Here is a 14,047-nt window from a genome sequence, read left to right as displayed (position 1 = left end):
GCGCTCGCCACACAGATCGGGCAGGGGCGGCCCTGTAGGTAGATCTTTTGGGCTTGGTCATTTTAAAAGTAGCTCCCAAGCTGAAAAAGTGTGGGCACCCCTGATGTAAAGCAAAAGTAAGAGAACTTTGGTATTGAAAAGGAATCTAACTTCGATACAACAAAATTGTTAATACCTAGGCCGTCTCCGATACCGAACTCCAGTGCTGATAATGTTAGGATCTGTTTATTTTATGTTTTATTTTGAAATTGCCTAGGACTGTAGACCTGTTTTTCATTCAAGGAGGTTCACCCCCTGTCTGTCATGTGTGTATTTGTTTCCTGTCTGTGTTTTCCCTCCTGTGTGATAACCTGATTCTGTTCACCTGTGTCTTTGTGTTTTCCCTCCCCTCCCCAGCTGTGTCTTGATTGGCCATGTGTGTATTTAAAGAGCATCTTGCAGGGTTTTTTTTCCTTCTACATTTATGCTTAAACTTGCTTGAAAATTACAATTAAAAAAGTGAATGTAGGATTTGATATGTTTTACGAGACATAAGGGCAGGAATTCAGAGGGAAAGGAGCAATTTTGAGCTCTGTTCTTAAAAACGGCTTTTTTTAAAGGTCATACGTCAAACGCGTCATATTACATCACAAAGGGTAAACATTTCCGCTCTCTGACCGCGAGTATAGTTAGTAGTTGCGTTGAGTTGAGCGGTTATGTTTTAGTGAGCTGGTATTTTTCGGTAGTTTTACATTGTATTTCACCATTTGTAATCATGGCGCAGTATTGTGTTTGTGCAGGTTGCACAAATACCAGCCTGTCAGGACATCGAGTCCACAGTTTCCCTCACGGGAAAAGGACCGGAGCTAGCGTTCGTTCCTGGGTGCGTTGTGCATCCACCTCCCTGCAGCACATACTCTCCAGAGCTTTATCAGGAAACCGTATTACTTCTCTCCCCCTCTTCGCTGCTCTCTCTCTCTCCCCTCCGGTACACGGCACCGTAAGACGTAGTGTGGAGTTGCATTAGGTAACGCTGTGGTGGCTGTACTGCTCCAGCCGTCTCCTTTGTGTTTGTTTGTTTCCCCCTGTCTGTGTTGTTTGTGTGGGCGTGGTGGCTGTCACTCCTGGCTCCCGGCTCAACCTACACTCACCTGCTGCAATCAGCTGTGCACCCTCCCCGACTACACACCTGCTTTCCATCAAGCCATTTACAACGGCATATCAACGGAGGCTCCACAACCTTTCTCCGCCAGATCGTCAAGTATCAGCCGTATCTCGCGTCTCCCTCCGGTACACAGCACCGTAGTGTGGAGTTGCATTAGGTAACGCGAGATACGGCTGATACTTGCGCATTAGTTTCTGTTATGGATCAGTATCAACAGTCCTGCCAGTAACGTTACTATATTATCAATGCTACTTCAGTTATAGCCTGATATATGATAGCTAACTTCACAATGTTGTGATGTGACGTTAGCTAACATTCTGTAGCTAACGCCGGTCACTCACCAAGATAGCTGCCCAGTTCTCCACTGGCTCTCCTCACACCACAGCTCAATTTCTCTATTGATGGTTAGGTCTCCTTTGTGTTAATCTGTGGTTGTTGAAGACGTTATGTCCTCAGCCGGAGATATTGCAGAAGTGAAGTGGATTGTATTGTTGGGTGGACCTGTTTTCTTTGCAAATCTGTAGTTACAGAACTTGTGCTAACAGGTCAAGTAGGTCTTCCTCTCAATATATGAATTAGTGTTATTAATCCAGAGGAGCTGTGACCACTGGTGTGTTTTCTGAAACATTGAAAGGTTAACATTACCTTAATTATAAATTAAAACAGGCTTGATTTAGGGAGTTGCTGCAGACAAGTCGCCTCTTTATCAAGCTTAAATTATCATTTGAAATATTGCTTCTTAGGTGGGAAACATGCAATTTCCAAAATAACATATATATGTTTAACCTGATCTCCAAGCAACTTAATGAATAGATGTTATTGCAGTACACATTTTGCCTTCTCCAAATAACTAACCACAGTAGACTAAATATCCTTGAGCTGCCTCTGGTGATGACATCTAAATGGTGGCTGAATATATAACTTCCCCTTTGAGAAAATTAGACACAACAGGTGCAGTTTTTCTTCAACATACTGACATCACTCTACTGATTTACACACGGGCTCCATGACGACATGAGTTGTTCACATTTTCTGAGGCAATTTAGCCGATGTATGTTTTCAACACCTCGCTGTCACCTCATCCATCAGTTGACTTTGTGTAAACTCCTATCGCTGCGTGAAGGTTGTGATCCAATTCTCAGCTGAGTGGTGTGTTACAGGAGTGATCGATAAAGCTCCAGTGTGACCCATCAGTGCAGTGCCTCATAAATTAGATTTATTTGTGATGACAGATGTGTTTAGAGGGTTACCGTGGAAGGTGAGCGTCGAAGTTACCTCATTAAGTATAGTATCAGCAAGAGTTTATTACTAATATGGAGGTTTCCTGCGTCCCTCGTTTTGATACCATATTAAACTCAATATCTTATATTTTTGTTATACAAAACAACACATTTAAACAAATTACCGTGGACTTGGATTAACATTTTTTGAACTATAACTAATGCAGCTAAAATGTTTCTGTGAACTCAACCCATGGGAAATTATAGATCTGTAAAATAAATACTGACACATTGGGTAATTGTAAACCTAGGAGTAGGACATGAAACACTGTCGGGAAACATTTGAAAAACAAGCCACAGAAATACAATGAACCCACATTGTACCAATCCCTTTCCCTTGGTAAAATAAACTATGGCTGTCAAGATCTCACCCGCTGTTTTTTCGTTAAGGACCAGCTCTGAATACTTGTGGTAAATCTGTCCTTTATATAGATTTAGAATAACGACAGTCCTTCCACACAAAGGGAGGCCTTTTTATCTGGCCAAAACAGGACAACGTCACCTCCTTATCCTCTGACAGAAAACTTGAAACCATTTGTCTCGGGGTCTAAAGACATTCTGGGCGCTGCAGAGCATCATGGCTGCCAATCAGATTTGGGAAGTAGTCCAATTGTGGTGCAGGACTTGGAGCAAGCATATGACATGTTAATGCAATGTTGGCCAGCTGTCAGTTAGACTTCAGAGATTTCTATTTCTATACTGTACGTTTTTGGGTGATGTAAAAGGCAACCAGTATTTCTGCTGCTCAATCCTATGTATTCTCAGGGACACCTTGATGTTTCCATGATTGTAAAGTGTGTTTAAAAGATTAATGAAAACATTATTTCACATTTGAGTGATGTCTTTCGTATGTGGTGGAATGGATAATGCATGAAACGTGTTTTATTTAGTGGAAGTTTTAGTCATTTTCAGCTATGATTACTCACATTTGCATAAGAGGTAAGAAAGCTTAGCTGTCTGATTTTAGCATGCAGTTAACCATGGGCCTTAGTGAGGATAGAATGAGCTTTTGCTGATCTCGTCTTTTTTGCAATTACACCCGTGTACACTTCTTTGCCTATTTCAGATAATCAGCTATGATCCCTTTGCTTTCATGCGTAATTAACTTAGCTTTAAGAGGAGGATTAGTTTAAAGCATCTGGTTCTAAACAGCAAATTCACCTGGATTTGTATGCTTCAGAAACACCTTACTCCCCAGACTGCATGTTTGTATAAAAACATCTCTGTCCCTTGTGGCTTTTTCAAAATGGAAAATGGGGAAATATTGAATTCCACGAGTTGTTTCGTCTTCTTTGTGTGCATCTCCACACAGCCTGCAGTCTCCACGGGAATGGTGTGAACTTTTTTAAATGTGGTTGAGGTGCACGCTAACCTCATTAATTCTGCACTCTCCTGTTTAATTAATCTTTGTCTGCTGCTGAAGTAATTACAGCTATCTGGCTGTCTATGTGTCTACACACTCCTGACTCCAGCTTCCCCGCTCTGCTGCAGCGCGGCCGGGACCTCCCTCCTGCAGTCTCTGAGGTCTGTAACACTGGAAGCACTAATTCACACTGGCACGACCAGGAGTAAAAGTGAGTGGAAGCTTTGTCCTTTGAACTCCTGAATATTGTCTGCGTTATTAAAGAAACATTATCCTGCTGCACTGCTGAGTGCCAGCTACATGTTTTCAATCCCTCAAGAGGGTTACACTGTGCTCTTTGGTTTCAGATTAATGAGGATTTTAATGACTTTTGTCCTGTATGAGTGATGGCAGAGGAAGGACGGTAAGCCCTGGTGGATTCAATAATATGTAATTGTGTTGGTGATTAAAGCAAAAACTGAAAATAAAGTCATGGAGAAAGATACCATCAGGAGATTGCTTTGGACATTCAGATTGCAGATTGGATAACAGCATGTGCTTAGAAAAGTAATTTAGAATGTAAAGTTCAGAGGCCTAATAGGCTAATTAGCCTGATTTATCGGTAGGCTAATGGGAGGCTGATATTTAAACCTTTCTAGTTTCCCAGTGAGAGGTCTGCACTTCACGTGGACTCCCAGGAGATTTTAAAAGGTTTCTGTGTTTCAAAAGAACTAAACTCCCCTCCGGCTCTCCGTCTGCCATCTAAGACTTTCATTTTGTTTTTGTTTTTCTCTTCCTCTCATTAATCTTTCAAAAGTCACTATTTCTCAAGCTTGCAGGCAGCTCTGCGAAGCAAATCTTGCTTGCAGATTTTCAGGTAGCCAGCCAAAAACGCCAACACACACATGCACATTTTCCTTTAAAGTTAGATAAGGTGAGCTTAATACAATCGCACATGTATGTCTTCAGGAGAGAGAGGTGTGAGTTGTTAGTTTGTGCTCGATGGAAGTATTGTGTGACTGTTTGTGGTATCAACAAGGTCGATGTTTTTTAAGAAATGCAATGAAAGGTTATAAATGATTAGGCTGTTTTTACATTGATTTTGTATCACTGTTTAAATATCCCATCCCAATAAATTGATGAATGGTTTTGTCTGTGAAAAGTCCAAAATAGCAACAAAATAATATTATAAATAATTATACATTTATAAAACAGCTCAAGGAAACAGCCCTTTGAAAATGCTTTAAGGGAAATACTCTAAGTAAAACTAAACAAAACTAAAAAATACTGCATACATATCTTTGGCATTTGCATTTCTTTGTACGTGTTGCCCAATGTAGATACTATATCTGCAATAAGCTAATATAGGCTGACACTAGAGGTTTTGCAACGTTTAGCAAGAGAGAAAACTGAATGAAGCAGGCACAGTGAAAAATACATTATCGTGTGTGTGTGTGCGCGCGTGTGTGCGTGGGTATATGTGTGTGTGTGTTTGAACATGTGTGTGTTTATGTGTGAGTGTGATCTCCACCTGGTAACAGCCCGCTGCTGCCTTATTACACTGCTCAGTGTTGTCCGTCTGCTCTCTGACATCCCTCGAGTATTGGGTCACCACACTATCATTCCCCTGTGTCTTTTGACCCTGTTATGCTGTTACATCCTCCCCCCACGTGGATGTGTGTGTGTGTGTGTAGTGTACGGGTGTGTGTTTTCTACTGACCTTGGCCAAACATCGGGTCTTTTTCCTGTCAGCTGTTGCTCGGCTGGGCTCCACCTTTATTGCTTCCCCTTGTGGAGCCAGAGGGCTGAGAGCCAAAAGTTGTTCCACGTTGGGCAGCATCCCACTTTTCCTGAGCTGCTTCACCTTCCCTCACCCATCTGCACAGATGGTTTGGGCTGATGTAGGGAACACAGCCATGGCTACATCACACAGGCAGGAGGCATGGAGGAATGTCAAAAATGTAGATTGTAGTTATTGCAATGTAAACCGGTCAGGATGCCAGATAGAGGATTGGGATTGGAGTGGAACAGGGTCCAGGAAGAGCAGATGCTGTGGTCACCTGTGTCTCACTTCGACCACTGACACACCACAGGAGGGGAGAGGGGGAGGAGATGGCTTACTTCTCCTTCATCTGTCCAGCTGGAAGGCATGAATGAATGAAAAAAAGAGGCTACAGGAATGAAAGTCAAATGTGTAATAAAGGGGTCTTTTTTATTGGGAAAAATAACTAACTATTATTGCGATTATTTTGACTGATACTCTAATTGCGATATCATTCCCAATATTAGAGGGGTCTTTTTTGAGAGACGAACTCCCTCTGGGGAGAACTTTGGGATGTTAGCCTTTGCAGATCATTAACATGCACTAAAACCTATAACACACTGCAGGAAAGGGGAAAACACAAAAAGCCTAATAGTGACACTAACTAACACTCCTACTTAAGCCTACAATCTCACATTATACAATACCCTTTGGAAGGACAATCAAACTGTCTTGCTTGACAACCAATTTGTCTCCATTGTTTAGCTGCTGCCTCTTCAATCACACAGGGTCTGTCACTCAGTACCACAGCTCAGAAATGATCAAGAGTAATGAGGCTGGAGTCATCCAAATCTTCACAGCAGCAGTTTTTAGGATGGAGTAAGGCGCACACACACACACACACACAACACACACACACACACACACACACACACACACACACACACACACACACACACACACACACACACACACAGCAGGCAGGAACACACACACACACACACACACACACACACACACACACACACACACACACACACACACACACACACACACACACACACACACACACACACACACACACACACACACACTACTGCTTTAATCTTGTTTTCCATCCGTGAACAAGATTATTGACAGGGGAAGAAGTGTAGACCACCTAAAGTTCAGCTGCAGTTTGAAAGCCTCTTAAGGCTGAGTGGAGCGAGTTATATTTTAACAGTATTATGGCTAGTACATGCATACTGTACTTATCAGATTAAAAAGTCCCAAGATGCAACTATAAGGCATGTCTCTTGTTAGGAAGAGCTGAAGAGCCTTTAATATCAAATGTGAGCTCTTTAACTTCTCCATCATAGTTGTTATATAAAAAGCTTTCGTGGGGTGGATCAAAACACTGTAAATCTAAAAGCAGATGATCTTCAAGTCTCTACAGGCCGCTGTTAGTTATTATCATAACATATCAAAAGATTAGTCAAATACAATCAGAAAAAATGTGTTATTCCAAAATCTTTATCATGCATTTCAAAAAGAAAATCACATCATCATATACAGTAAACCTAAAAAATGCACATGACCCCTCGGTGCATATTAAACCAAATATTCCTTCTTCAGATCTTTTAAGAACTATTACTTGTATAACACAGTTTGAGCTTCTTATTAAAAGCATAATCCTTTCAGAACATCGTATTATATAATGCTCCCCCCTTTTTATGAAACAAAGTAAACCCTAAATGTTGTGGAGGAAAACTATTTGAATACCACTGATTTTCAAAACAATTGACAACGGAGAATTTGTAAAACAATAGTTAACGGACCACACAGGGATTGTAGATTCAGCCTTATAAAATATACAAATACGACAGTGTGTTATACAGTTATATGTCTAAACCTGTGTTTTGTGCTTAAAATGATTTTATTTTTGTTAAATATCTCATGATTACATATAGTTGGCCTGTAAAACTGATGAACCTCATGGTGCGCTTATTGTCATGGGACATTTAGGTATTTAGAAAGCTTGAATCAATGTAGCCAAGCTTCTGTTTGTGTCTTCTACATTTTCAATGGAGCTTGTTTTGAGTCTTGGTGGTGGGCTTATTTGATCTACAGCTTTGGGGGAGCAGCTGTTGATGCTGTTTTGTTGTGGGGCAGATTTGTACTTGTGTCTTTAATTATTACCAAGTATTGTGAACCTCAAGAGTCTCTGCACACCGTCTTGTTTTCATGGTATCGGGTGTCGACGCTGCTTTAATCTGCTGTGTCGGCTATATTTATTAAGTGACCTTTTGAATGGTCTATTGTGTTACATAGGAGTTTACATCAGTGAGGGATTGTTACTTTGGAATAAAGCTATTGGGTATAATTACTCATCAAAGGCTCATACTAGTGACTGTACTACACCACCCAAAAATATATCAATTATTTTGTAATGCCCTTTAGATACAAATATTCTTATCGAATGATATGACTAAATCCCTAATATGGTGGGCATGAGGATCAATAGCAAGCAATAATAGATTTTACTAGTATTTATTTAATTCAACCAGAGGAGAAGATATTAAATTGGGTATTCTTGTCTAAAAAAAGAGCTGCAACAATTAGAAAATAAATTGGAGTGTTTTATTTTATGATTTGGATAATCAATTCATTATCTTTCATTTTTTTAAGCCTTATGTCTAACCACAACCAAGAAATGTTTACCTTAACAAAATAGCCAACATTTTAATTCAATCAGGAACAGCTTGACCAAAGAATATGTCATCAACAAGATTATGGATATCATCAAACATCTCAGTATTAGACACAAGACCTGGTACCAATACAAGTATTGTCTCTGATGATGCACAGCCCTACTGTACTCACATCAGATAGGATATCCAACATTCAAAACAAAATAAAGGAAAGAAAAACCGTCAATCAGAACATGATTAGACTCGCAGGGAGTGATAACCATCGGAATGCTCATAGTCCCAAGATAACCTTTATAAACCTTTGTAGTTGTCTCAGTTTGACCCAGCTACAAACAGATCGCTGTATCATTATGTGTTTGTTAGGAAGCCATTATTGTGTTTACTTGTGCCAGCTCTCTCGCATCATTTAGCTTTAAACATGGGTTGTCTTCAACAATTAGTGCTGACATGAAGGCAGACAGACAGTGATGAGCTGTAGTCTATTCAGCCTCAGGAAACGTGTGTGTGTGTGTGTGTGTGTGTGTGTGTGTGTGTGTGTGTGTGTGTGTGTGTGTGTGTGTGTAACGAGGAGATTTTTTCGTATTAAATTCACCAGTACCAATGGTAGGTCCAACCATTTCGTCGTGTATTGCCGGTAGTTTTGGTACTTTACCAAAATTTTAGGTTTTGTTTTACAAATGTATAAGGCTTTATTGATAGTTACAATAGGATCGACAGGTGACAAATCCTTATTGTACAGTTTGTAAGGGGTGATCGTTACAATGAGTGTGTTGTGAACGTATGTATTGATTACAGGAATTCCCTTTAGCAAAATTCAAATCCCTTTACCACGACAGAATGTTCCCTCATCTATTGTATATATATTGGTGAGACGGGAAATATATCTGGTGGGAGCCTTGCGTCGGGAAGCTGATCCTGCGTCTTAGCCCGTCCCGATGGTGTGTCGCGCCTCAACCTGGAGCCGCAGGTGCTTTTCCTTTCTTCTTAGTATGTCGTACCGCTTCTTCCTCAACTCAGCATACCATACTCGAATCGATCGAAATCGAATTTCTGCCCTTTCGTCCTTTGTTTCCCAGGGGCGTGAGGGACTTCCGGTTTTTATGTGGATGGTTGTGGAAGTTTTTTTACAAATTAGCATTTGTTTCTCTTGTTTTGGTCAAACAAAGGTCTGGGTGTACAATGTAACCGCAAGTCCACTTTGTTTGGTTTATGTTACAAAGTAATAATCTTCGTACTGTACCTAGTACGCTATAATTGTATTGTCTCTAGTATGAGCGGACTTGACAGAAGATTTCTTTGGTTTAGTTCCGATTTCTTGGGAATTAACGAACGATTTTTTTGTTTTCCTACGAAAGTACCCACGGACTTTGCATCCAAAAATGTTATTGGTCTTGTTGGAGATAGAACATGTAGTTGACCTTGCAAGGATGCATATGTGTTGAGTCACTGTGCATTCTGCGGAACTTAATCGTGAAAACCTGTCAAAGGACTTGTCGTCTCTCCTTCGGAAGAGGTTACCTCTGTAGCTTACGATGTACAGTACTGTCTCTTAATCTCTTAGCTTCGAAAGTAGGATGGGTTGAGAGGCTCCGTTTTTGTCGTACTTCCCCTCACATCCGACAAACGTCGACGACGAAAATCCGTCGCGGTTGTTTACTCATTGTTTACAAGTTTCTATTGTCTATCATCCACGCAGTGGTTTTGTGTGTATGTGAGGTTTGTGATTTGAATCTTGTTTTTGTAGGCTGTGGTAGTATTCGGAAGTTGGATACTAAAGGTAATTGCAGTAGAAAATAGTCTTCTTCTCCCTTGTATCATACTTAATTGTAACATAACGGTTTCAAACTAACTGTTGTGTGTGTGTGTGGTGGTGGTGTTTTGTGGTGGTGTGTTGTGTGTGCTTGTGTTGCTGTGTGTGTGTGTGTGTGTGTGTNTGGAGGTGCGATTTCCTTGTTTAGGATACACAGCCAAACACAGCCAAACTCAACCTGAACACACACAAAGTCACAGCCGAAGTAAAAACAATAAGCCACACTTATTGTTTTTACTTCGGCTGTGACTTTGTGTGTGTTCAGGTTGAGTTTGGCTGTGTTTGGCTGTGTATCCTAAACAAGGAAATCGCACCTCCACGGAGCTCAGCGCGATTCGTACCGACCAATCAGAGCACACTGGGCTCACAGGGAGGGGGGGGGGAGCTGCCGTTTAGTGGAGAAAGTGAATACTGCTGAATACACATACTTTACAGAGATGCTGTATGCGAAACCAATGTGAGTTTGGAAAATTGCACAGTATTTTTCTATTTTAGTATACCTCAACAATGGAATTATGATTAGTGGAAATGGCCATGACATGGGTCCTTTAAAACTCATTCACTGTAACGTTACATTATTTGATACCTCCAAGTCCCGAAGAATAGCATTAACTTTATACTTAAATAACATAACAGAGCAACAGGTCTTACCTTAAACCCAGTGTTGGTTCTGGTCTTCCTCTGTGCAGAAGCCCCATCACATAAGGAAACACACCGGGTTATAGTTCATCTTATTCTTATGATAGTTCATTTTTCTGGCCACAAATGCAAACTCTGAGACGGGGCGCTCACAGGTGAACTCGCGGGACTTGATCGAAGGGTTAGCTAAATTAGCATAAAAACAAACTTTAAATATCAGTCGCCGTTGTCCTTAACATTGGTGCTTTCGTCATTTTTGTTGCTGTAGTTTTCGTTTTTCTTTTTCTTATGTATTTGTTCAAGAAGAATTGAAAATGTTTAGCCCATGCCGTTTCTTCCAAAAAATGTTGGTTAAACCGCCATCAGTACACAACCGGAAGTAGTGTTTTGTTCATAACGCAGTGTTTGTGCAGAAACGCCCCCTGGTGGTGGGGAATGAAATACAGAATAGCACAATAACTCAATATTATGCTTATTTCATGCAGTTTCCGCAAAAACCAGGGCATAAATAAATACCGTAACCTTACATTCATATACAATTTTTAGGGAGCTAAATGCGAGTAATTGAAGATGTCAGTTGAGAATATGTATGGTAGATACAACAAGAATGACTTTTCACCAGTTTCAAGATCAGCAGTTAAAATCCCGGAGATTGACAGGTAAGACAATCAAGAGATACACATAAAATCTTCATCATTATAGCTTGTGTAGTTTAATCTTTAACACATTACACTCAACAGTATCAATGAATCCTGAGCAGACATCAATTTTTTGGCCATTCAGTTAGAGACCTCAGCACTGTAAGGTTAGTGATTGAGTTTATGCCGACTTTAAAGCACCAATCAGGAAGAGCACAACGTGAAAATGACATGAGCAATGTTCAGACATATTTAAACTTTAAATGCATCCTGGCTTTTATAATTGTCATGTCTTTATATGCTTACAACTCCTACTGGACCCCCAGTCTGTATCATCCATACAGAAATGAATACGTTTGATAGTTTACAGCATGTCAATGGACACTTTCCTCTGTCACACACTCATCCTTATTGCCAAATCAAAGTAAGGATTCATTTTTGATTTGCCTGAACAAAGCCACATGAGTAAAAGCCTCATTTAAGATTGTAACTCCTGCTTCAAAGTGCTCACAACAGGAAAGGCTCAGTAGTTGGACAAAATGCAGATAAAGATGTGTGAAGAAAGTGGTATAGAGTTACAAATCACCAGTATAAAACTAAACATTCAGCAATTGATAAAGCACAAAATGCGGCTTTTAACATCAGTGTGAAAATTGATTATAAATAATAAATCACATGCTGCATTTTTCTGATTTAAGTTTAAAAGTAAAAAAAAGTTCTGATGTACAAATGGACTTACAGACTTCAGTTGAAAATGCCTGATCATTAAAACTTTATCTAACTATAAATGTTTAATGCTTATCAAAGTGCACCGGAAGTTTTATTGATGCTGGTGGATTGAGAAGGCAAAACCCATGTACACAAAACGCACATACCCAACAGTACCTACACTTTTCATATTCAGACTAAAGCAAGTAGATAAAATGCCCAAAACGGTGTATAGTAAAGTGAAAAGGTCAAAAACATCACAGCGTTAACGACTCAAATGAACTTAATGACATAGCTTATAACGATCACATACAGCGAAGCATAAAAATCTCTCAAATGACATGAAGTTATGTTCAGCCTTAAAGCACTATGGATTTACATGTATTATTCACATTGATGGAAGGATCACGTATCTTCAACTCTTGATTATCATTAGACATTGATGATATAAAAGATCTGTTCGAAAAGACCTGATCGTCACAAACGCTACATGCTGCTTTTCAATTCACTTTTCCTTGTGCTCAATTTTTTTGTATTTGTACCCGCTGTATTTGTGTAGAGTAGGAATCTGAAGACTGTCTGAGCTTTCATGGTGCACCTACACTCCCAACAGTGTATTTTCGCTGAAGCAGTTTGATTCTAAGCTGTTGTAAATTGGTAAAGTCAAGTTAGCAGAGGCCGATGTGAACCTGTATTGCTCCATTGAAATACCGAAGAAAAAATGCAGTGGAAAAATGTAAACGTAGCATCTGAGAAGTGTGTGGTTCTAGCCCCCTCAGTTTAGCCCCCTGAAAGTGTATAGGCATGGTAAATGTGGTGTTTGTAGTGTTATGTTCCTTTCTTTTTTTGGTCCATTGAAGCAGTGTCACACCACCCTTTGAAGGATGTAGAGGATGCCGATGCTGTCGATGGTGACGAAGGTGGAGAAGTCGGAGGAGACGTGGATCCTCTTCAGCGCTGTTCCCCTCGGAAAGAAGGTCTGCAGAGCCTTGCCTTTCTCCACGTCCCACCACTGGACAAAAAGAGAGAAAGAAAGACGGTTGAAATGCTTTGGACTTCAAACAGACCTCACAGTTGCAGACAATCTTGGACTGAAAAATAATCAAGAACCGTGTTAATTAGTGAGCTTTAGAGGTGTTGATAGGTGGATTTTGTTACTGTTTCCAGTATTTATGCTAAGCTAACGGCACCCAGCTGCAGCTTCATAGTAACCTTCATGTGTAAATGTGTCTCAGTTTTCAGCATTTCTCTCAGAACTCTTTAATAATCTTTGATCCAAACACCATGACGACCTCCTAACCTATTAGGCTTTCTTCTCCTCATTCTCTGCTTCGATCTCTCAGGCAAAAAGCACTTTCTTTCAAGATAAGATCCAATCTTCCTATTCCAATCCCAAAAAACTATTTTCCATCTTCTCCACCCTCTTGGACCTCCCCAAAGCCCCTTTTCCCCTCATCCCTTCTGTCAAGCGACTATTTCAACTACTAAGGTTGATGATATTCGCTCTTTTTTTTCTGACTCACCTTTACTCACCGCTGGGTCACCAGACCCGCCTTTCACCCACACACTAACCTCCTTTTCCCCTCTCTCTCCAAGTGAGGTTCTTACCCTCATTACCTCTGCCCGTCCTACCACCTGTCCTCTGGACCCTATCCCCTCAAACCTCCTTCAGACTATCGCTCCTGATATTCTACCGTTTCTCACCCATTACATCAATACTTCTCTAACTTCTGGTCACTTTCCAAACAGTCTCAAGGAGGCAAGAGTAAACCCTCTCCTAAAGAAACCCACTCTCAACCCGTCTGATGTTATAAACTACAGGCCTGTCTCTCTCCTCCCGTTCCTGTCAAAAACACTTGAACGCGCTGTCTTTAAACAACTCTCATGTTATCTCCATCAGAACAACCTTCTTGATCCGCACCAGCCTTGCTGTCACTGAGGAACTGCACACGGCTAAAGCAGCCTCCCTCTCCTCTGTCATCATCCTTCTGGACCTGTCTGCTGCATTCGACACGGTGAACCATCAGATCCTCC

At 40.6% G+C, this 14,047-nt stretch overlaps 1 protein-coding gene and 1 long non-coding RNA gene across 2 annotated transcripts in view; one reads left to right on the top strand and one right to left on the bottom strand.

The window, feature by feature from the left end:
* LOC104967719 (uncharacterized) overlaps positions 1-14,047 on the top strand; it is a 21,127-nt gene that overhangs the window by 4,171 nt on the left and 2,909 nt on the right. The gene's annotated exons all lie outside the window — the stretch shown is intronic.
* Positions 11,599-14,047, bottom strand: part of LOC104967720 (apoptotic protease-activating factor 1-like) — a 26,946-nt gene continuing 24,497 nt past the window's right edge. Inside the window, exon 4 of the mRNA XM_010797237.1 lies at positions 11,599-13,025. Coding sequence (XP_010795539.1) covers positions 12,879-13,025 — 147 coding nt within the window. The 3' untranslated portion in view covers positions 11,599-12,878. The remainder of the gene's footprint in view (positions 13,026-14,047) is intronic.

This window comes from Notothenia coriiceps, unplaced genomic scaffold (assembly GCF_000735185.1).
Source record: "Notothenia coriiceps isolate Sejong01 unplaced genomic scaffold, NC01 NC01_scaffold00037594, whole genome shotgun sequence".
Classification (NCBI taxonomy): Eukaryota; Metazoa; Chordata; class Actinopteri; order Perciformes; family Nototheniidae; genus Notothenia; species Notothenia coriiceps.
The sequence above is the reverse complement of the archived record's forward strand: the minus strand, read 5'-3'. Positions and strand labels throughout refer to the sequence as shown.